At 36.9% G+C, this 22645-nt stretch overlaps 2 protein-coding genes across 2 annotated transcripts; one reads left to right on the top strand and one right to left on the bottom strand.

Moving 5' to 3' along the window:
* Positions 1 to 8397: 8397 nt before the first annotated feature.
* LOC114881886 (developmentally-regulated GTP-binding protein 2) lies at positions 8398 to 10637 on the bottom strand. Its single transcript, XM_029198771.2, has 5 exons — positions 10484 to 10637; positions 10036 to 10343; positions 9542 to 9972; positions 9203 to 9404; positions 8398 to 8546 (listed from the first exon to the last, which is right to left on the bottom strand). Exons 1-5 carry the CDS (start codon positions 10545 to 10547, stop codon positions 8460 to 8462), a joined length of 1092 nt encoding a protein of 363 aa, XP_029054604.1. The 5' UTR covers positions 10548 to 10637; the 3' UTR covers positions 8398 to 8459.
* Positions 10638 to 10760: 123 nt separating this feature from the next.
* Positions 10761 to 12781, top strand: LOC114881885 (eukaryotic translation initiation factor 3 subunit L). Its single transcript, XM_029198770.2, has 3 exons — positions 10761 to 10941; positions 11051 to 12511; positions 12594 to 12781. The coding sequence occupies exons 1-3, from the start codon at positions 10921 to 10923 to the stop codon at positions 12726 to 12728; spliced, it is 1617 nt and encodes a 538-aa protein (XP_029054603.1). The 5' UTR covers positions 10761 to 10920; the 3' UTR covers positions 12729 to 12781.
* The last annotated feature ends 9864 nt before the right edge of the window (positions 12782 to 22645 follow it).

Below are 22645 nucleotides of genomic sequence, written 5' to 3'. Positions count from 1 at the left end.
TCACTGGGATATTGGCCACGAGGCCCGCCGCTTCTCCGGAGAGGCTGGCCTTGAGGTAATACATCTTCTCCACCGGGTCGATGTCCGGGCACTCACCCACCATCGACGAGAAGAGATCCGAGTAGGGCCGCCATTCCTTGTAACTTCCCGAAAACGTCGGCAGCTGGATCTTTGGGAGGGAGCGCCGCGCCCCTCCTGAGGAGAGCATGAGGGAGCTCCGGCCGAGGCGATCCGCTTTATGAGGGGAACTCTCCTCCCGTTTTTCCCGTAAGGTGGTGATGATGGACTTGGCGGCGGCGTAGGCTTCGACGGCGGCCACATATGTCTGCTCCTTAAAGTAGGGGTAGTCCGTGAGGCCCTCAACCTTCGCTTCACAAAGCCGCTCGTGAAGCGTCTCGAATTTTGCGAGGTAGCCGTCAAGGAATTCCTCCTTCTGAATTAAAGCGGAGAGGCAATAGTCTTCGTAGGCGCCTTCCCGGGCGGCCTTTGCCATTGATTTGATCACATTGAACCGCGACACTTGCAAGTCGAACTTTCCCTCGAGGTTAGAGGTGGCCATTTTCACTTTTCGACACGAGGGCTCACTCACGTACAAACCGTTATCACCGAATCCGGCTCGAAGGACCAGTTTGTTTCGAGGGGAACGAGGGGGGCCGGACACAGAAAATTAAACACAAAAAAAATGCACGAGGTTGTCGAATTGTTGTCAGTTTATTAAAATGTAGAGTCTCGAGGTAAACAAAAAAAACACAGGAGGTGTGCGGAGGCCGTTACACCGTGCGAGGATCGCGCGATCACTAAATTGTACAATAATAGGTTTCGGCCACTCACACGAGGTACCCACACAATTATTCCGTTTCGAACCGAGGAGACCGACAAGTTTGAGGAGTCCGATGGTCGCAAAACCGTGGCGTCCGTTAGCCCTGTGCGAACACGTGGCGTTGTCGACGAAGCCGGTGAGAAAACCGCCGTTATTCACGCAACACCGACTTTTCCGAGGAATCCGTTTTTCAAAACACAAGAGGTATCGAGGAAAACCAAACTGTATCTACAATAGCACCAATTCTCTTGCAAACCCACAAAACCTTTGAATTCTGTACGGAGCTCTCGGTTCGCGTGGTGGTTACAAAAGACAATATGGCTACGCGGGACTTGACGTTCGCACGAGGAATCTAGCACCCGAAAAAGAACGCGAGGCGGCAGCACCTCCCCGCGTGACGAGGAGACCCTTTATACGCGCGTTCACGCAACAGTACCGATGAAACGAAATGTAGAAATTTAAAATTTCATTATATGTTATACATTTCTGAATACTTGTTTCTCTTTTCTTCTTTACATATATTTAGACAATACTAATGTAGCATTTTGTTTTCATTTGAAAAACGGCAGAAAATTTATTTCAAACTCTATACGTTTTGCGTCAGGATTGGTTGCTATCCGCTGGCCACTTATCCGCTGTTTAGAAATAAGGATCGGGGGAACGTAAAGGCTCCGTTCACAACTGCATATACAAGACTCCAAGAAAAACTCAATTACAAATGAATATTATTAATGTATTAGCTTAGGTTATATATTTAAATTCCACTATCGTAAGGCGGATGGCATTCACTAGTTCATGATATTTACTAATTGAATTATAACAGACATTTCGTGCAGCCTCGCATATGCAGTTGTGTATGGAACCTTTATTCTCGCTCTACTACCCGCCGGCTTTATTTCTCGGCTGCTACGGGCCTCGTTGTATCCTTCTCTTTTACGATCCATTGACAGCGACAAAGTAACCGCGAGGATCGAAGAATACTGTTCGCTGAACCTACGTCGTACAAATTAGATTTCAAACCGAGAGACGATGATAAAATTTACTAAATAGGTGTAACACTGTCCCCTTTTTAATCTTTTATTATTTACGAATTATTGCAACAAGTGAAAATTGTTTAATATATTTCTGTTTGATAATAGTACGTTTCTTTATGAATGAGGTAGTAGAAGCGATGTCAAGGTCAAGTCAGTTTTTTGTAAGAATACCGCGCGACGAATTATATAGCTATACATATCCTACAATCCTATTCACAATTTGAATATTTTCCAATTTCGAAGTATATTTTTTTATTGAGGTGTCACAGGATGGTATTTCAATTTGTCGCTATTGTTCTGAATCCGGGGAAATGAAAGTTCAAATTCCCGTAATTGTTTTATAACATTTATTATTACTCGGTTCCGTATATACTTTGGATAGTTCGCGGCTGCTCGCTCGTAGGTCTGGGATATCTCCACCGATGTGTACGGTTGACTTCGTCTAAAATAAATAAACGTAACCGAGATCTTGATCACATTGAATGGGAAAAAAGAACGTGCACGTCGTCATAGAACGTTCGATCCCGTTTCGTAGCAACATCGATCGTCAAATCTATCATGCATTCCTGCGTACCAGAAATATCTATCCGGACGTAAGAAAAGTAATTATATTTTTTATCCGACTTCGAAAAGGAGGAGGATACTCAATTCGATCAGTATATATATATATATATATATATATATATTTTTTTTTCTATACTACATCATATTTCCTAAACATGTTTCATAAAAATATTGTTTCACTAACAAAATACTATAGTGTCATCATAATATTGTCCGAAACGTTCCCATGACCCCTAAACACGTGTACGAAACTGACTAGTCAATTGTGAATAGTTCGAAAAACTGCTTAGAAAATGTTTCTGACAATTGAATAGGTCTGCTTTCTGTCAATAATGTTGTAGAATTGACAGGTGATCAGTCATTAATTATTATACATTGTACACAACATTATTATAAACAAGTGAAAGGACGCAAGCGCAGGAGAGTAATTTGTAATTTTAAAATAAGCGCTATAACCGGGACATGGTTTGCGCAAAGCGTTATAAATATTACCGTAAGTTGTCGATTAATATGCTATGTCATAATGATGAATTGCCCTCGGACAAAGATTTCTGGAAAAGGAGCTGAATATTTCATCATGCACAGCAGTTGATTGGGTGAACTTTGCCGAAAGGTAATTAATTTATTTCCTAATGATTTTATTCGTAAATCTACATATATAATATTTGAATACAACAATGTGGCATTTTAACTCATGAATAAATGGTTGATGTGCAAATAAAATCCAATTGGTGGAAATGGAATCATCGTCGAAATTGATGAAGCTACATTCGGACGTCGAAAATACCATCGTGGACGATTGATCACAGGACAATGGCTCTTTGGTGATATACAACGGGGCACGAAAAATATGTTTGTCGTGTCAGTTGTATCTCGTAGTGCAGAAGTGCTACTACCCTTAATCGAAAAATACATTGCTCCTGGGTCGATAATCTACAGCGATTGTTGGAAAGCTTATAAGAAAATCGACAAAAACATATAGCAACATAGCGTAGTCAACCATTCTGAAAATTTTGTTGATCCAAATTCGGATATCCATACCCAAAACATAGAACGCTTATGGAGAGATATTCGCGGAGCTATTCCACAATATGGTCGTAAAGAATACCATTTTCACCATTATTTAGCAAAATTTATATTTAAAAAAGCATACGAACGGTTGGATGCATTTTTTGAAATAATGTCTACTATGTACCCTTTAACGGAAAATATAAATGAATAAACGTTATAGTAATTATTATCGTTGGTAAACAATTAGATTAACGTACCCACCTCCAATCGCCTCGGGTTGAGGAGGAGATAAAATATTAAATTTATTATTATTATTGAAACCATACATAGATGTGATAGGTTAGGTTATATATTTAAATCTGGCCGCCGCAGGACGGCCGGCAACGCTTTCTCCGAATGATAGTGTTGTTTAAATAATAACGAAAGAGTTGCCAGCCGCCTTACGGCGGCCGGATTTAAGTATATAACCTGACCTAACCTAATACATCAATAATATTCACTTCTAATTGAGTTTTAATGGACATTTCCACCTTAATTCTTACAAATCTGTTTTGGTTAATAACTTTTTAATAAAAAACAAGCGACGGCTCAGGAGGGTGACCTTAACAACATATGTCAAGGTCAAGGTCATCAGAGGGTGGTCCGTATCTCTAAATAATTACCTCGCATTCAATCCTGAGCAAAATGCAGTAATTCAGATTTTACTGTATCTTCTTTTACTATGCCTGCTTTTCTTCTCTACTGCATGTTTTTCTTATTATTATGTACAGTAAAAGCACAATAAATGCAAGAGAGATTTGCGATCCAAACATTGCAGCCGAGGTGTCGATTCTATGTTTACATGCGGTTCCAGCCAAACGTGAACATAGAAAGGGACGGACACTAGAGGAGAGAGAGAGAGATCCAAGAATTCAAAGCGAGCAGCCGATACGTATCGGTGTGACTAATACTAATTGAACTATAAAACTTTTTTATTTTTGACTTTTTTGTACTGAAATTTTTACTAACGCATTGGTGAAATTTTTCTGATTAAAATGATACCAAACACGATATAGTTTGAATTATAATTACTTGCTAAAATTGATGTTAAAAGTTGGCGAAAAGCAACAGAGATCGAAATCAAAACCAGTCGCGGTGTCGGCTCTGGTTTCAAAGGTTTCATTTATCCAGGCAAGGTGGCGATTCTGGGCATTTAATGTTGCATTCATCCAAGCTAGGTGTCGATTCTGGGCATTTAATTTTGCTTTTATCCAAGCGAGGTGTCGATTCTGGGCATTTAATGTTGCATTTATCCAAGCGAGATGTCGATTCTGCGTCCGTACACATGTTTTGTATTCAGCCGACATGCCGATTCTGTGTCCGTACACATCTTTTGTATTCAGCCGACATCATTTATATTCAGTCGTGGTGTCAATTCTATGTTGTTTATTGTATTACTATTGTTTATAAATATAATTCAAACTATATCGTGTTTGGTGTCATTTTAATCTGAAAAATCTCACAAATGCGTTAATAAAAGTTTCATTAAGAAAAAGTTAAAAATAAAAAAGTTTTATCGTTCAATTAGTATTAGTCACACCGATATTACGGTCAGATCATATTAAGCCGGGTATCCACCAGTATCAAACGCCCGTATCGTATCACCGTTCCGAACCCTTTTGAATAGGCAGACGTTGCCTCGTTGCATACCACGGCGTGCTACGGCTCGGACAATAGTTCTTCGTGTCTTGAAATAAACTCCTATAGGCGAGAAGTTTCGATTTGCTGCATGCTGTTTCTTTAGTGTAATTATCCAAACCATATCGTGTTTGGTATCATTTTAATCAGAAAAACATCACAAATATCTTGGTAACAGTTTTTTAAGAAAAAAGTGAAAAATAACAAAGTTCAGTCGTTGCATTAGTATTATCTCACTGATGTATCCAATTCCAAATCATATTATCTCGTGCCTCAAGTGTCATGTTTCCACTTGACATAGCATTTCGGGCCTTCGCCTGGGTATGTTGTTTTTACGTTTCAAGTGGTTTCCGAACCAATCCTTTGAACGACAAGAAACCGACAATTTTCGGATCGGCCCGTTCCTTCGCCTCCGTACCACAGACCAATAGAACTTTCGATACTCGGCAACGGAAAAATCTCTGGAAAATTAACATTGTCCTTTTTCAATAATCACACAGGTGATTATTAACATTGCTCTTTTATGTACAGCGTAGCACCGAAGATAATTGATCTGTTTAAATATATTTAGACGATAAAATTTGTCTAAATTAAATTAGATTAAATTCATAAATAATTTCATCGCTTTTGAAATGAATCCAATAATACCGCAAGATTTCAAATAAATTGAAACTCAAGTGACGGCACGAAACGCTATGTCAAGTGCCAACGCATGAACCTTTCCTTCGATGCAACAGCAAAGAATCGACAAATTTTTCAGATGGATCCGTTGCCTCCGTTCCTTTGGAACGCCACGCAGCAAAACGAAACTCCTCGCCTGTAGTGGCCCAGTCCTATTGCCTAACCGTTTATATCAAGAAACGAAGAAATGTTGTCCGCGCCGCAGCATGCCGTTGCATGCAACGAGGCAACGTCTGCCTATTCAAAAGGGTTCGGAACGGTGATACGATACGGGCGTTTGATACTGGTGGATACCCGGCTTTACACGGTTTCCTCGTCGAGCGGCTCGGTTCGCCTAGGGGGATCCCCCCAAGTGGAGGGGATAGCGATGTTGCACTTATCCAAGCATTCTTTCGTTGCATTTATCCAGGTTTTACTGTAACCCGTAACCCTTCCATTACCTTACCCCTTTCCCCAGCCCACCGGTGTCGGGCCGATGGAAGCGGCGGACGGAAAACGAGGACCACCCTCAAAAGGAGCTCCGAGGCCGGCGACAGACCTTCACCCCTTCCAGAGGGAAAAGCAACGCGGGACTTCGGAAAAATAGGCGAAACCGCCCAGAAGACAGCAAACGCCCACCCAGGAGCCATCTGTCGCCGAGCCCGAAGACCTCAGCCCACCCGTCACCGCCGGATGTCCGTCAGCCCCATCGACCCCGAACACCGGCAGATCGACAATCGATAATCGATCTATCCCGTTGCCGGAAGAGGCCCCCTTCCTATTCCCAATCCCCTCCCCAAATCATCCCGCGACGGTCCCGTCGTCGCAGCGCCGACGACGAGCCGTCACTGAGCACTAGGCTAAACTAGCGAACGTATAGAGAGCACGAAACGGTTATATAGAGCGACTTGGAAGTAAGAGTGAGTGAGAGTGTGAAGTTCTGGTGAATCCCTTGGGATATTTATAGAATTGTGTAACAACGTAATTGAGTTTCGGCAACGGATATCTTGTCCGACCGCGTATTATTCAATATTACTACGAATTCCCGTCTTCCAAAGTACCCCCCTTTTTTGAAATCCCGATTTCAGTTATCTCCTCCTACGCGTAACGTAGAAGAACCTTCCAGTGAACCCTTCCCCGACCCTAGAGATTTCCCTTCCCCCGAAAATCCTCCCAGCGTGCTCCCCCGTGAAATCTTGTAAGGACGTAAGTGCCACAAGCACAGCCGACTCTAGTACTAGCCATGCTGAACAACGTGGCAACACCGCTCACGTGACAATCGGGAGTCCTATTTTCAAAAACAGAGTCCTGTGCTCGGAATTGTAATTACCGTCTTTTTTAATTAAAAGCTGTAGTAATATACGCTATTTTGTATTAATTATGTATAAACAATACATAAACGTTGCAACTATGGCAAGTAGAAGTGATGTGGTAGTATAAAATTGTTATAAATGTGATATAAATTTTGTGTACTCTCGAAGTAGTTTGGTGTTGTGAAGCATGATATTTGAAATATTTACAGTGGTTTCAAGAAAATTTAGGTATGAAGCAAAATGAGACCATCTTTTGATCAAATTCAAACATTTAAGAATTGATAAACGTGTATATAAGTGAATAAAAACCTTGAAACAAGCGAAATTATTGGAACGAAACCAAAGAGGTTATGTGAAGTCCAGAGAGTAGCCGAGAGTCCGACGACGTTGATTGGCTGGGAGTCTGGGAGTCCGGGAGGCAGATAGAGTAGGGTTAGATGTTGATATATTCAGACCGGACTCCCGCGGTGTTGCCATTTTTACTTCAGCACGGCTAGTACTAGAGTCGGCTGTGCCACGAGACCCGTCTATTGTATACACCCCCTTATCCCTTTCCCTTTTTCGATTTTGATCGCCACGAAAAGTGGCTGGCGCCCAACGAATTATAATCGCGACTTGTAGTTGAGTTTGTAATTGTATAGAGAGTGCACCCACGAGTGGCGGGTCACAGCTTTTATGAATTAAAAAATTAAAGAAGCTAATAGCTTTTTCTAAAAAAATTCTCAGATTGCACGTTCCTTCGGTTCTTCAGAGCAGGCATATATTTATTAGTAGCGAGGCGTGCTACGGTGCGCTATATAAAATCCACGCGTTCAGTCAGTCAGAATTTACCGGAGCCGGACAATTCTATCATTTAGGTTCAAAGAAGGATAGCATGATCACCGTACATCTCACTCTAAACACGCGCCAATGTTTCATTTTTGTTCTTCAGCCGTATTGTCGCGATGCCTCTGGCGAGATGAGCGTTTGAATGTGTTTGTAAAAATACTTGAAGCGCTGTTGCCTTCCTAGATCGTGTTGCGCGCACGCTAGCTGAAAATTAAACCTATCAAATTCGTAACAGACCACGCAAATGGCTCCACCAGACCCAACGAAAAAACTGCTGTAATACCGACGTCTCGAATCGGAGAGATCACGTGCCGTGTCTACCCCCTTAAGATTAATTTTGTATGATGTAAATGTATTAAAAATTTTATTTAAACAATGATTTTTTCAAACTATTCTAAAATATGTGTTTTGAATTTTCATATTTAAATTAAATAAAATAAATTCCAGATTTAATTTAAATTTTTGCTTATTAATGTATATAAATGAAAAATATATAAAGCACTGCTATGCTATCATATAATTCATATAATAATTCATATAATTTTATAAATTTTATTTTTTAACTACTTGAATAACGTCTTCATCGTGCATAATATGCTGTAATCCTACCCGTTGAGGTGAATACTTGGTACTTGTACCCTGAAAAAAAAGAAATAACACATTTTAAATGTTATTCAATATTTTCATTTATTTTTAAAAATTATACAGAGTGATTCTCTCGGGACGCAACACAATAGCCGCCCCGCACAATGGAACCATGCTGTGTTTGCGGGTAAAAAGACCCAGGGGCCATATCGCCGGACCCGAAACTGCTTTGTGTGTGTTTATGGCTGAGACGAAGACAAGAAACGGAACAGCAGGGGTTCCATTATGCGGCACGGCTTTTGTGTTGCGTCCCGAGAGAATCACTCTGTAGAAAATAAATTAAAACATAAGTAAATAAAATAATATAAAAAAACTAAAAAATTTCAAAATTCAAAAGTTTGAAAATAATATAATTATTAAAATTTGAAGATTCGAGAATTCTAAAGTCTGAAGACTGTCATAATGTATTATACATAATCTCATGTAAATAATTCTATAATTGTAAAAAAAAAGTGAAATTATTTCATGATAATTTGAATTCACTAAAAGTGTTTGACAGCTTTTAAAGCAGTTGAAGAAAATATTTATACCCTTTTTTTAAATGAAACTCTACACTTTTAAGTATTTATTAATTAATGAATATTTTTTATCTCTAATGGTTTTGAAACTAAAATTTATATGATATTTCGCATATTAAACATAATTCTTACCCATACGAGAGCATATTTAAATTGTTGAGCAAGTGTGCGATGAATTGCATGACATACATGTTCGACGGTAACACCTTTCCGTAATATTAAACCATCGTCAAAATCTGGTGGTTGACCAGGTTTCTTTGTATAAACTCTTATTAACGATAAGTATTCCCATAACGTTTCAAGCAGAAAGTCCAAATTTAATTTCATATTACAACTGTAAGAAAGATAGTATGAATCATTTGACAATTATTATATAATTTTTATTTTAAATATGTAAACAATTTTTATAGAAATATTTTGAACAATTACTCATCAACTGTTATCGACAAAAGATACACAGAAGAATTTTACCTAACTACTACACTGTTAGGTTGCCTAGCAATTCTGTCCACCTCTTCTATCGATATTTGATCTATTTTATTGTGAACATATAGACATGGTAAATATACTCTATTGGCATTAATTACATCGATCAATTCATCCGCACTGCAATCTTCACGAAACAAAACTTCAGCATTAAAAATTTTATATTCATGTAGAATCATTTGAACTAATTTTTCATCTACTTTTGTCAATGGACACGTGGAATTGAAAGCCAAGCCACCTCCTTTTTTAACTTTAAAATATATGTTTGGCTTCCTTTTATTAAGTCTTATACCAACTGATTCTAATTCCTTTTCTAAAAGTTGTCTTTGTACATCTTGTTTAGTAGCATCTAACATCATAAGAACTAAATCTGCTGTTCTTGCAACAGCTATAACTTGTCTTCCTCTTCCTTTACCCTGAAATATTTATATATAACAAATAGAGATTTGATACATTTATTATCACAAACTTATAGTTACCTGTGCAGCACCTTCAATTATACCAGGAAGATCGAGAAGCTGAATGTTAGCACCTTTATATTCAATAACACCAGGAATGCAAGTTAACGTGGTAAATTCATACGATGCTGCTTCAGATTCTGTATGTGTTAATGTACTTAATAAGGTAGATTTTCCTACAGAAGGAAAACCTATCAATGCTACCCTTGCATCTCCTGACTTTAAAACATCAAAACCTTCTCCTTTTTCAGATTTTTTCGGTGGTTCTAAAAGTTGTGATCTGTATTTTGCAAGTTTTGCTTTTAACAGTCCCAAATGATATTCCGTCGCTAAAAATAAACACATAAAATGAATTAAATAATCAATCTTTGTATGAAAATTCTTTGTATATGTTAATGAAACTATGTATGAACGTAAAACTACTTGAAAGTTAGGTTAGAAAAAATGATAAACTTAAAATAAGACAAACCTTTATTCTTTTGTGTTCGAGCAATTTCTTTTTCAATTTCAGATATCTTTTCTAATATACCCATTTTGTATTTAGGACATGTAAAAGAAATTTACATTTACAAACAACACGTACACAGTTACGTGTGATATATATATATATATATATATATATGTTTAATGATATTTATCATGAACTATGAGATAAAGAGAAATACGTTTGAATTGTTCGTTTTCGATTACGCTCCATCTAGCGGTTCAATACTATTGTCAAATATTTTCCTTGTAAAAGTAAATTCTGCCTTATGATATTTCCTGATTTCCTAATCGTATGTATACCATGGTATACCATTTTGTTAAGGTGAAAGGAGTTCGCAGAGTTTTTTGGTTAGTTTGAATTTTATTCAAGATACAAGTTACGCCGACTTTTTCTACGTGAATTCAATTAAATTAATCACCATGTACGAGGATTATAATGAGGTAAATGTTCAATAGGAAATAATATTGTATTGTGTTAGAAGTTAGATTAAAACAACAATATGGAATTAACGGTTAGGTTAAGAAAAATTAATATTTACACATTTTTTAGTATGATACATACGACGATTATGGGCCAGCAGATGTTCATAACGATCAATATGATAGATTGAGCTATCGTCAGGTACCAGAAGTTGTAAGAAATTTTCTGGTATTTTTACGAAATTGCATAAATGAAGGAATGATTTTTGATATACAAAATTTATACGAAACTTCATTTCCAAAAATTTCGGAACAGCTATTCGATAAATCTTCCTGGCCGGATGCTCAAACGATTGCGCACATAGTTGATAATGATCCAGTATTCCTGACTTTGTATAAAGAACTGTATTACCGTCACATTTATGCTCGAATGCAAGGGCCAACATTGGAGCAACGTATTGGTTCTTTTTATAATTATTGTGACCTGTTTAATTACATTTTACATCCAAATACACCTGTACAACTAGAATTACCTGATCAGTGGTTGTGGGAACTTATCGATGAATTTGTCTACCAATTTCAATCTTTTGCACAATATCGTGCCATCTTGTCGAATAAAACTCCAGAAGAAACTGAAAATTTGAATGCTCATAATAAAATATGGGATGTACTTTGTGTTTTAAATGTGTTACATTATTTGGTAGATAAATCAAAAATTAAGAGTCAATTAGAAGTATATGCAAGTGGTGGAGATCCAGATTCTGTAGCTGGCGTATTTGGAAGACATTCTTTATATAAAATGTTGGGATATTTTTCTCTTGTAGGATTATTACGTTTACATTCCCTTTTGGGAGATTATTATCAAGCTATTAAGGTATTAGAAAATGTTGAACTTTATAAAAAAAGTGCATATTCTCATGTTCCTGGCTGCCAAATATCAACAGCATATTATGTTGGTTTTGCTTATATGATGATGCGTAGATATGCAGATGCAATCAGAACATTTTCTGGTATTCTATTATATATTCAGAGAACGAAGCAATTATTTGCAACAAGAAGCTTTCAAAATGATCAAATCAATAAGCAGACTGAACAAATGTATCATTTATTAGCAATTTGTCTTGTTCTTCATCCACAATGTATAGACGAAGGATTACAACAAGCATTACGAGATAAAAATTATCATGAAAAAATGTATAAAATGCAATATGGAGATCTTGGTGAATTTGAATCGTGCTTTTTATTTGCATGCCCAAAATTTTTATCTCTTACACCACCAAACCCTGACAATCCAAATGAGGATTATGTTCGAGAAGCAATCAAGCATCAAACGCAAGTCTTTATGGATGAAGTTGTACAACAGAAAATGTTACCAACAATTCGTTCATATTTAAAATTATATACTACTTTACCATTAAGCAAGCTAGCTACCTTTATGTGTAGCAATACCAGGCCTGATGAAAGTTGGGATTTGGATAAAGAAGTCAGCGCATTAACTATTCATTTATTGTGTTTTAAGCATAAGATGAAAAATATTGTCTGGACAAAAGGTGCGTCGGGTTTAGATGGTAAATTTCAATCTGGTTCCGAGGTAATTTACCCTTGTTTAATTTATGCAATTTTATATTAACTGTGAATAAATAATAATAACTTTGTAATGTTTATTGTTATAGTTGGATTTTTATATCGATCATGATATGATTCATATTGCGGATACAAAGGTGGCACATCGTTACGGTGATTTCTTTATTCGAAAAATTTTGAAGTTCGAGGAATTGAATCGTAAATTACATCATATTAAAATTTAATTATCATTTTATAATATATGAAGGAAAATAAAAACATTGATTGATGAAATATACGTACATATATGTATATGTTTTATTTTACATAATTATAAAATTTTAAGGCATATGCAATACAATGTTACATTAATGTTGCACAATATTTTAGAAACAGAACAAAATTGTATCAAATGTTTTGTTTATTGAAATAAGATCAGTTTGTTTTAATTATTTACAGTAGCAGCACATGTTTACACGCATTACTCACACACGTATGTATATTCGTATAGTTGGCAGATGTCAAATGAATTGTGAAAAATGCATACATACCCAGTGGCATAACTAGGATTTTCAGAATTTTAAAATGTTTGTATTGTTGCGAACCTCGCTTGTATGTATGTGTGTGATATCATGTGAATTTAGCCACAAGTTTGTAATCACTAGCGCTGAATGAAATGTAATATGGCGACGATGCCATAAGAGTATGACTGCAGCATGTCTGCATTATGTTATATCAATGCTCATAAATTAGGAGCCAAAATTCAAAGGAATATACAAACAATAGATAAGATACTGTAAAACTTTCAACACGGGTGATCGTGCTGGGAGAGAGCTGGAAATCCGGAGAAATAAGACTGTCATACTTGAAATTTCTAAAGAACTAATTTATTGCGGGCCGTATCTAATTCGTTACTCGTAACGAAAATCATGTTGGTTCTTGAAACTGTCGAAGTCTCTTCGACATCCTGTTTATTTACAGAGGGTCGTAAATTCTCTTAAGGGTTGCCTTGGCTCGCTAGCGCGAGACCTTTTGTTATTCTTCGTTTTCTCTGGATCCCACGCTTTCTCTTAGTACGTGTGCACAGAATCGTTCTCCAGTCTTGGCGGAGCACCACCATCTTCCGCTCGCCCAAGGGTGGACTGAAGCCAGGGAAAGGGACCGCCTCCGGACAAGGATGGGCCAGTGATGCCAGAACCGTGGGACGTGGGACAAATTTTTACCCTCTCCACGACGTCCCAGTGACTCCCCTACCGCCGTTGTTTCATCTAACACAAGCGCGTTGTCCCACGTGTCCGTGTGTGCTCTGCGGGTTTGACAGAGTTCGGCTGCTCTCGTCATTTCTACCTTCTCGGCTCGATGCTGAAACCGCTAAAGCACGTGGCAGCAGCATCGACGAATCGACAAAATAATATAATTTCGTCCATGGCAATATGGCTGAATTAAGAAGCCAGGAGAATCAGTTCGAATCCCGATTTTACGGTTTCAGTTCTGATTCTTAATGCATTAACGTTTTTTTAATACATAAAAATACATTTTTAATACATTAACACTTTGACGTACATTAACTTGGGAAGCAGTTAAAATAAGGAGTTGAACCGCTTCCTTTATTTATATTTTTTTTAATATTTAAGTTTTATATATATACATATGTATGTACGTGATACAAAAGTGATTTCTTCAATTAGATATTACTGTTATTCTATTTATTACAATACGTAAATGCGAAGACATACGAGGAAAATTGGTTGAGATAGAATGTAAGGATATAAAGAAATTTCAATCTTTTACGGTTTGTTAGTTTTATTTTTTATTCGTAACAACTATTATCATTTTATTCTGTGAATAGTCATTAAAATGAAAGACAGAAAAGTACAGTTTAATTTTTTAGTTAATTTGTACTACATACAATTTCATCAGGTGTCCGGCAACTGTTGCAGCTGGTCCACGCTTATACGATGCTGAATATTTTACCTTTCTATAATATATTTAGGAAACAAATAAAAATATAGTTTAGTAATTGTTATAATACAGTATCAACTGTTAACCTTATTAAAAACTTATCTTATTTTGCGTAATTATTCTGCATTTTCGCTTCCTTGCTTTGTAATGACGAATGACAGATTTTTTTTTCAATGAAACTTTTACTAGTGTATTTGTGAGATCTTTCGATTAAAACAAGATCAAACATGGTATAATTTGAATTATAATTTTTATTTACTTATTTATATCTAAATAAGTAAAAATAATGCAAATTATGCCGTGTTTGGTCTTATTTCAATCAGAAGAACCTTACAATTACATTGGTAAAAGTTTCATTTAGCAAAAATGAAAAATAAAAAAGTTATGGTTGAATTAATATTGTCTCACTCAAATGTTTTTTTTCGGGCTCTTTAATTCTCGGACCTCTTTCTCTTTCGCTATTCATCCTTTTCTACGTTTGTCAGCATTCAAGAACTCGTTCGAGCTGTGTCGTTCTGCCAGCGTCAGACACTTTCAGGAGAATCGGGAAAATCCAGCAACATAACACATTCTATGCTGAAAGAATATACTATCCCACAAAAAGTACATTACATGCAAAAAAAAGGTAACGCCAAGTAGATTAGGCACTATATGGTACATATTTTGCGAATTTTCTAAAAAAGTGATGGATATCATGCAAAACCAGCCAAGTATTGAGTTATATATATTTTTCAAAATATTTATACTTGGCATTTGGCTGCCTCGTTGCGATTCAACAAAATTTGTTGAACCATGACCAGAGCGCCCTGCATTGGACCTTCCTCTTTCGAACGAACCATCACCCAGCCCCAAATCTTCTCATATAAGGACGAAAAGTGTATTCCCGTAAACCCCTTTTTAAGCCCATTTTTGCCGGTAATGTCACCTGTCTGCATTACCTGCGTCTACCCCCTTAACATGGGTATCGGTTTCTGTAACCATTCTTCAAGGACACCACCGATTTCTGATTTTATTCTATATAAACACTCATAGTGACCACTGTGATCAGCTTGCAAAGAATGGTCAAAATTGATAATCCAGTTTTTGAGTTGAAATGTCACAAAAAATGCCTATCAGTCGTTTAATAGAGGAGCTTCGCTCCAATAAAGTCGTTAATGTATTCACAAGTTTTGAATAACGTACAACAAATTTTGTTGAATCGCAACGAGGCAGCCAAACGCCAAGTATAAATATTTTGAAAAATATATATAACTCAATACTTGGCTGGTTTTGCATGATATCCATTACTTTTTTTAAATTCACAAAATATGTACCATAGAGTGCCTAATCTACTTGGAGTTACCTTTTTTGTACATGTAATGTACTTTTTGTGGGTTAATATTTATTTTTTAAATTACTTTATATGTGTGAAATATAGTTAGAATTAATCTCTGGTGCATTGAGTGTCATGTATTTTTGTAGCCAAAGAACATCATGTATACATCTTTTACACCTCTTGGCCACTGTTTCTTATATTGAATTGTGTCATCATCAATGTATACGAACGTCTTTTTTGAATGCTTTATATAGCATGTGTAATGTTTCTTGCCTTTACTATTACTATCAATATACAATACAGCGCTTGTTGCCCTATATGTATTTTGGGCAACGTGAATGCTTTCTGCATGCGCGGCTGCGATGTTAGATCTTTTAATGTCCACAATTTTACCATTTTTATTGTGAAATAGCGGTAATTGTATTATGAAAACATTTTCAGCTGTCGTAATATCACTTTTTGAAAGTATACCCTTCTGTCCACAATGAGTACATACAGCATCATCCACTGTGTTCCATTCCGAATAGGTGTTAATGATATCCTGGAATGTTATTCTTTTTCCTTCCACCTGAGATAAGGGTAGTCTTAAAATTATATTGTCCTCTATGTTAACAGACGTTTGATGACAACATTTACAACGTATTGTGTGAGTTAACTCATGTTTCACAATCGCTCGGATATCAGTATAACTATTTATAATATGCAAGAAAAATTCAGATGCGTCCTGTGGAATTTCTTGTACGAAAGTACCACCCGCATGTTGTCTAACAGCAAAATGGTTAAGTATCTGTACATCAGTACCTAGGTAAGCTTGGGCTACAGCTCTCATAGCATCTGAACTTTTACGTGTCAATAACTTTCAGCGCATACTATCACAGCAAAGTATACATTGCAATATAACATTAGCATATCCAGAGACGTGGTCAGCATTAATGAATCCTTTAACCGAGACATCTGCATGGATTGTTGTCGCATTATCTGTCGCAGTATCCACTGGTACAAAGAATGGACGAGTTTTGGAAATTGAAGTCCATTGTACATCATGAATTTTCTGTCTTCGTACCGGCTTACATTTCAGTGCAACTAAATCTGGCCTATAAATATTTCTCAATCTGTTATATTCTTGTATAACCAATGTATTTGCCTTTACCATGCACGGATTGAAATTAATTATATGCAACCTGTTTAAAGTCGTTACTCGAGATAAAGCCACGTAAGCCTGACCGCAACTGAAAATACTATTACCTATATCGACTACAGCTGTCTTTACGCTTAATCCCTAGCATTTGTGAATGGTGATTCCATAACTGAGAGATATTGGAAATTGATATCGAAGGACATAAGCTTTATCCATTATTTCAAACTTGGAAGTAATTCTTTGTAACGAATGCACAGTACCCGTTGATAATCGAAACTGCACTGTGCTGATGTCTTCACTATCCGGTGCTCGTAAGAATCCAACAATTTCTCCAATAGTACCGTTTACGAGGCCCAATGTAACATCTATATTACGCCTTAACATCACCTTGGCACCAAGTTTGACAGTGATAATTCTATGTAAGCCAGCTGTTTGCGAATTATCCTCCTCGTATTTATCTAAGAGTTTGTGCACACGTTTCTTTAAATATTCAACACAATCAAGAGTGTCGCGTGACACTAGTTTCACTTCTTCGCTGTTAATTGTTGTAAGCATGGCTGTATTAAATACGTCACACATATAACGCGTAGGAAATATAGAAATTGCGTCAAACGGCAATTTTGGACATAATTGTATAATTCATTTAATCTGTGTTCACTACGTTCAGAGTGAAAAGGAATTGTCCTCGATTGTAGTGTGGCAATACCTTGTTCCGTAAAAACACCAAAACGAACTCTCGATAAAAGCTCGCGGTAAACATTGTCTTCTCTTTGCCGCATATTTATGCATAGTTCGTCATAGTGAAGTATGATGGTGTATGGGTCAGAATGCAATCGCCTGTCTCTACAGTTTCTATACACATATCGCGTCGACCAGAAACCAGTTTACAGGTAAGTCTCGATTAATGCTAGTTCACATAGTGCGATATTCGGTTTAGTGCGAATTTTAAAATGATACCAGGTCGCATTTAATGTGAACAAAAATTCAGTTAATGCGAGGTTTGCGAGGCTTTTTTTCGATTCAGACATGGATCGAAGCATGCAAGTTAACAGAAACTTGAATAAAATACTGCGGGTTTATCATCACATATACGGAGATATGAAAAAGCAGAAGAAAGTGCAATCAACACTGTTAAAATACTAAACATGTTTATGCTATTATAATTTAATAATGTACGTATGATAAGGACCAATTCCTATATTCCAAATATTCGAATAGTACGAATTCAAATAATGCGAACAATTTCTGGGAATTATTACATACTCGCACTAATCGAGACCTACCTGTACATATATAATAACTATTGTTATTGCAAACTTCTATTCTTTAGCGCTACCCTGCAAGGAATGTACCGATCGCTATGATCGGAGATATTTTCGTGATGAACCCAATTATAAAAATTTGTGGAATTTGTAATTGTTAATAACTATTGTTATAGCAAGAATCCTATTCGCTGGTGTTACTCTGCAAGGAATGTACCGTTCGCGATGAAAGTTTTCCAACCTAATTAGAGATATTTTCGTGATGAGCTGGCTTTCAAAAATGTATGGAATTTATTATTGTTAATAACTATTGTTTTAGCAAAAAGCTTATTTCTTGGTGTTACTTTGCAAGGAATGAACCAATCGCGATGAAATCGTTTGTAACGGGCAATGTGTTTAACGTGGGCCTTTTGTAAAATGACCCGGTATTGTGTAGAAAAGACACTGTGTAAAATGTCCGTAACAAGTTTCGATCAATCTATAAAATGTCCGATCATTATACAGAATATCTAGAGGGTGGTGATCAATGTATCGAAACGCTCTTGTTACATAGATGTGGTAGGTTAAATTAGGCTACATATATAAATCCGGTCGCCGTGGCCGCAGCGCGCCGTAAGACGGCCGGCAACACTTTCCTAAGACAATAGTGTTGTTTCAATAATATCAAAAGCGATACCGGCCGCTTCGCGGCGGCCGGATTTAGGTGTGGCCCATCCTAACCTATCACACCTATGTATGGTTTTAATAATATTAATAATAATAATAATAAGTTTAATGTCAACAAACCGTGGGTATTATATAAAATGTCCAGGCCATTTGTGAAATACCTGTCCATTATATACATTGCCCAGAAGAATGTGCAACCTACACAATGTCTGGTCATTTTACAAAATGCCCACGTTGAACACATTGCCCGTAACACCTTTCACATCTAATAGGAGATATTTCTACGATGATCCCACTTGCAAACATTTGTGGTATTCGTTATTGTTAATCACTATTGTTGTTGTAATTATCCAATAAGAACGGTACACCACCTTACGGCATGCTACAAATACTTCTTTCTCCGCGACGTCTACATCGTCGATTACCATGACAGCCATTCCAGCCACGTGTTATTGAAATTTTTTTCATCTGAAATATAATAATGAATTTTAATATAATTGTACCTGCATATACAGGGTGTCCCAGTCTAAGTGTGACAGAATTATATTAAAATTTATTATTCATTTCTTTATTTCTTATTCCCTTCTTAAAATTATTATGTCAGGTAGTTTTCATTCCTATGGTCACGTACTTACGTTATGTGTATTATTTCATTCATTCTACCTCTACCAGCACCACGAATCCGTCGTTCTTTGATGTTTCCGAACATAGAAAAGGATAGCGCAAGAAGGATAAATAAAGAGAGAAAGACTGGCAAGCACAACATTTAACCCAATATTATGCTACTAAATGTTGACCGATTTATATTGTGTTTAGCTTCATTTTAATGAGAAAAATCTTCTCCACATGATAGTGAAATTTTTATTAACCAAAAGTACCAAATAAAAAACTTTGTTCTGTGCATTAATATGGTCACATTGACACGGGACATTTAAATGAAGGCAATAAAACCCGGCTTCAGTCCCTCTTTCGTCTTTAGCTACTGACTCTTTCTAATCAGTGTTTACTGACTAGACAATCAAATTTGAAAAATGATTCTCCTATTCCATAACAGTTGCGGAGTGGACCGGCAATAGTTATGTACATTTATCGTGTTTTCACTGTATATGGTGCAAGTTTTATAATTCATTTTTCTGGCATACCATTTCAAGTATTCTATCTGTCATTTAATTAATAAAAAAAACATGATTATAAATATGAATAAAAAAGTTTGATGGTTGCACACATTAGTATGTACATGTATTGTTTCATTCTCGGACCTCTTTCTCTCTCGAGCGCCCTATTCTTTTCTATGTCTGACAGGAATCAAAATCGGCTCGAGCCTGTTGCAATTGTAACAGATGTGGCAACAGCGTGACAGAAGTCTTAATACGTTGCGGCAACTATGCCATATTTGTGACTATATTCGCGTAGCCGTTTGTGGTGTCAAATTAGAATTTACATTTATCGACTGATTTGTGTTTTTATCGACCCCGATGATAACGTGGTCAAATATACCATCAATGCCTCTGACGGAGAATCAGTGAACTATTCTTACGTCTATTTTACGTCTGATGCGTGCAAATCGTAAATTTCGTTTTACGTCTTCCAGAAGTGATAAATTGTGAAAAATCGAATTTCAGTGACATTATGCTAATTCAAGGAAGGGTGGTCTGGTGTGCTATGGGTGAAAAAAACCATTAAATCGTCCAATATTTGCTAAAATGCAGTCGAACGCAGCATTCAGCAGCCATGTTGTTTGCTTACAACAGCGTCTGTCTCAATCTTACAGTGTAGAAAATACAATTTTTCTCAACGTATGGTGTTTAATAGCGTTCAAACGGACCAGACCACCCTGTGGTGAAGTCTACTCGTGGGTGCTCTACCCGCGAAAATTTCATTTCTGCAATTATCGAGACGAAAAACGAAATTTACGAAATCGAGTGTCTCTCTCACGCATGGCGTATACGTGCATGCTTTTCGTTGATTGTGTGAGTGCACGCATACAGGTCATGGCGCAAGGAGTCTGTGCCCTTAAAGACATCCATTTTACGACCATTTTAGGTCTGAACGTCTTACGACCTTACCTGGACATCTTTACGATATTTTGTCCCGAACGTCGTTAAGACATCTGAAATTCATGTCTTTAAAGCATCTTTATAGGGTACGAAGCGAACGTTGTAAAGACATCTGAAATTCATGTCTTTAAGGCATCTTTACAGGGTACGAAACGAACGTTGTAAAGACATCTGAAATTCATGTCTTTAAAGCCGGGTATCCACCAGTATCAAACGCCCGTATCGTATCACCGTTCCGAACCCTTTTGAATAGGCAGACGTTGCCTCGTTGCATGCAACGGCGCGGACAACATTTCTTCGTTTCTTGATATAAACGGTTATGCAATAGGACTGAGCCACTACAGGCGAGGAGTTTCGTTTTGCTGCGTGCCGTTCCAAAGGAACGGAGGCAACGGACTCATCCGAAAAATTTGTCGATTCTTTGCCGTTCCATCGAAGGAAAAGTTCATGCGTTTGCACTTGACATAGCGTTTCGTGCCGTCACTTGGGTTTCAATTTATTTGAAATCTTGCAGTATTATTGGATTCATTTCAAAATCGATGATATTATTTATGAACTTAATCTGATTTAATGTAGATAAATTTTATCGTCTAAATATATTGAAACAGATCAATTATCTTCGGTGATACGCTGTACATAAAACAGCAACGTTAATAATCACCTGTGTCATTATTGAAAAAGGACAATGTTAATTTTGCAGAGATTTTTCCGTTGCCGAGTATCGAAAGTTCTATTGAGCTGTGATACGAAGGTGAAAGAACGGGCCGATCCAAAAATTGTCGGTTTTTTGCCGTTCAAAGGATAGGTTCGGAGACCACTTGAAACGTAAAAACAACATACCCAGGCGAAGGCCCGAAATGCTATGTCAAGTGGAAACATGACACTTGAGGCACGAGATAATATCATTTGGAATTGGATATATCAGTGAGATAATACTAATGCAACGACTGAACTTTGTTATTTTTCATTTTTTTCTTAAAAAACTGTTACCAAGATATTTGTGACGTTTTTCTGATTAAAATGATACCAAATACGATATGGTTTGGATAATTACACTAAAGAAACAGCATGCAGCAAATCGAAACTTCTCGCCTATAGGAGTTTATTTCAAGACACGAAGAACTATTGTCCGAGCCGTATCACGCCGTGGCATGCAACGAGGCAACGCCTGCCTATTCAAAAGGGTTCGGAACGGTGATACGATACGGGCGTTTGATACTGGTGGATACCTGGCTTAAGACATCTTTACAGGGTACGAAACGAACGTTGTAAAGACAACTGAAATTCATGTCTTTAAGACATCTTTACAGGGTACGAAACGAATGTTGTAAAGACATCTGAAATTCATGTCGTTAAGGCATCTTTACAAGGTACGAAACGAACGTTGTAAAGACATCTGAAATTCATGTCTTTAAGGTATCTTTATAACGTACAAAACGAACGTATTATTTATTCGAACGCATTGTTAAATGGAACGAATTTCAATGGAATGAATGCTAAATGTATTTATAAGTGTGACTGGTCAGTTCGTGTTGTTCAGGTAGCCCTGAAGAATTTTTATATGAATCTAACATAGTTTCATAAAAAGGGTAATATTGAAATGTGTAAACGCGTTTTTTTCTTAATACCATTACGATTCCTAATACAATTTTCAATCATTTGGGAGTGTAGCTGAAGAAATATACAATATTTAACCAATTGCCTTGGCCTCTTAAGATAGAGAAAAAAAAAAAAATATATACTGATCGAATTGAGTATCCTC

Source organism: Osmia bicornis, chromosome 10 (assembly GCF_907164935.1).
Source record: "Osmia bicornis bicornis chromosome 10, iOsmBic2.1, whole genome shotgun sequence".
Classification (NCBI taxonomy): Eukaryota; Metazoa; Arthropoda; class Insecta; order Hymenoptera; family Megachilidae; genus Osmia; species Osmia bicornis.
The sequence above is the reverse complement of the archived record's forward strand: the minus strand, read 5'-3'. Positions and strand labels throughout refer to the sequence as shown.

Coding starts and splice junctions, on each gene's coding strand:
- LOC114881886 (XM_029198771.2), bottom strand. CDS start 10,547: ATGGGTATATTAGAAAAGATATCTGAAATTGAAAAAGAAATTGCTCGA. Junction 10,344..10,483: donor TCGAACACAAAAGAATAAAG/GTTTGTCTTATT, acceptor GTTTATTTTTAG/CGACGGAATATCATTTGGGA. Junction 9,973..10,035: donor TAATTGAAGGTGCTGCACAG/GTAACTATAAGT, acceptor TAAATATTTCAG/GGTAAAGGAAGAGGAAGACA.
- LOC114881885 (XM_029198770.2), top strand. CDS start 10,921: ATGTACGAGGATTATAATGAG. Junction 10,942..11,050: donor TGTACGAGGATTATAATGAG/GTAAATGTTCAA, acceptor CACATTTTTTAG/TATGATACATACGACGATTA. Junction 12,512..12,593: donor AATTTCAATCTGGTTCCGAG/GTAATTTACCCT, acceptor TTATTGTTATAG/TTGGATTTTTATATCGATCA.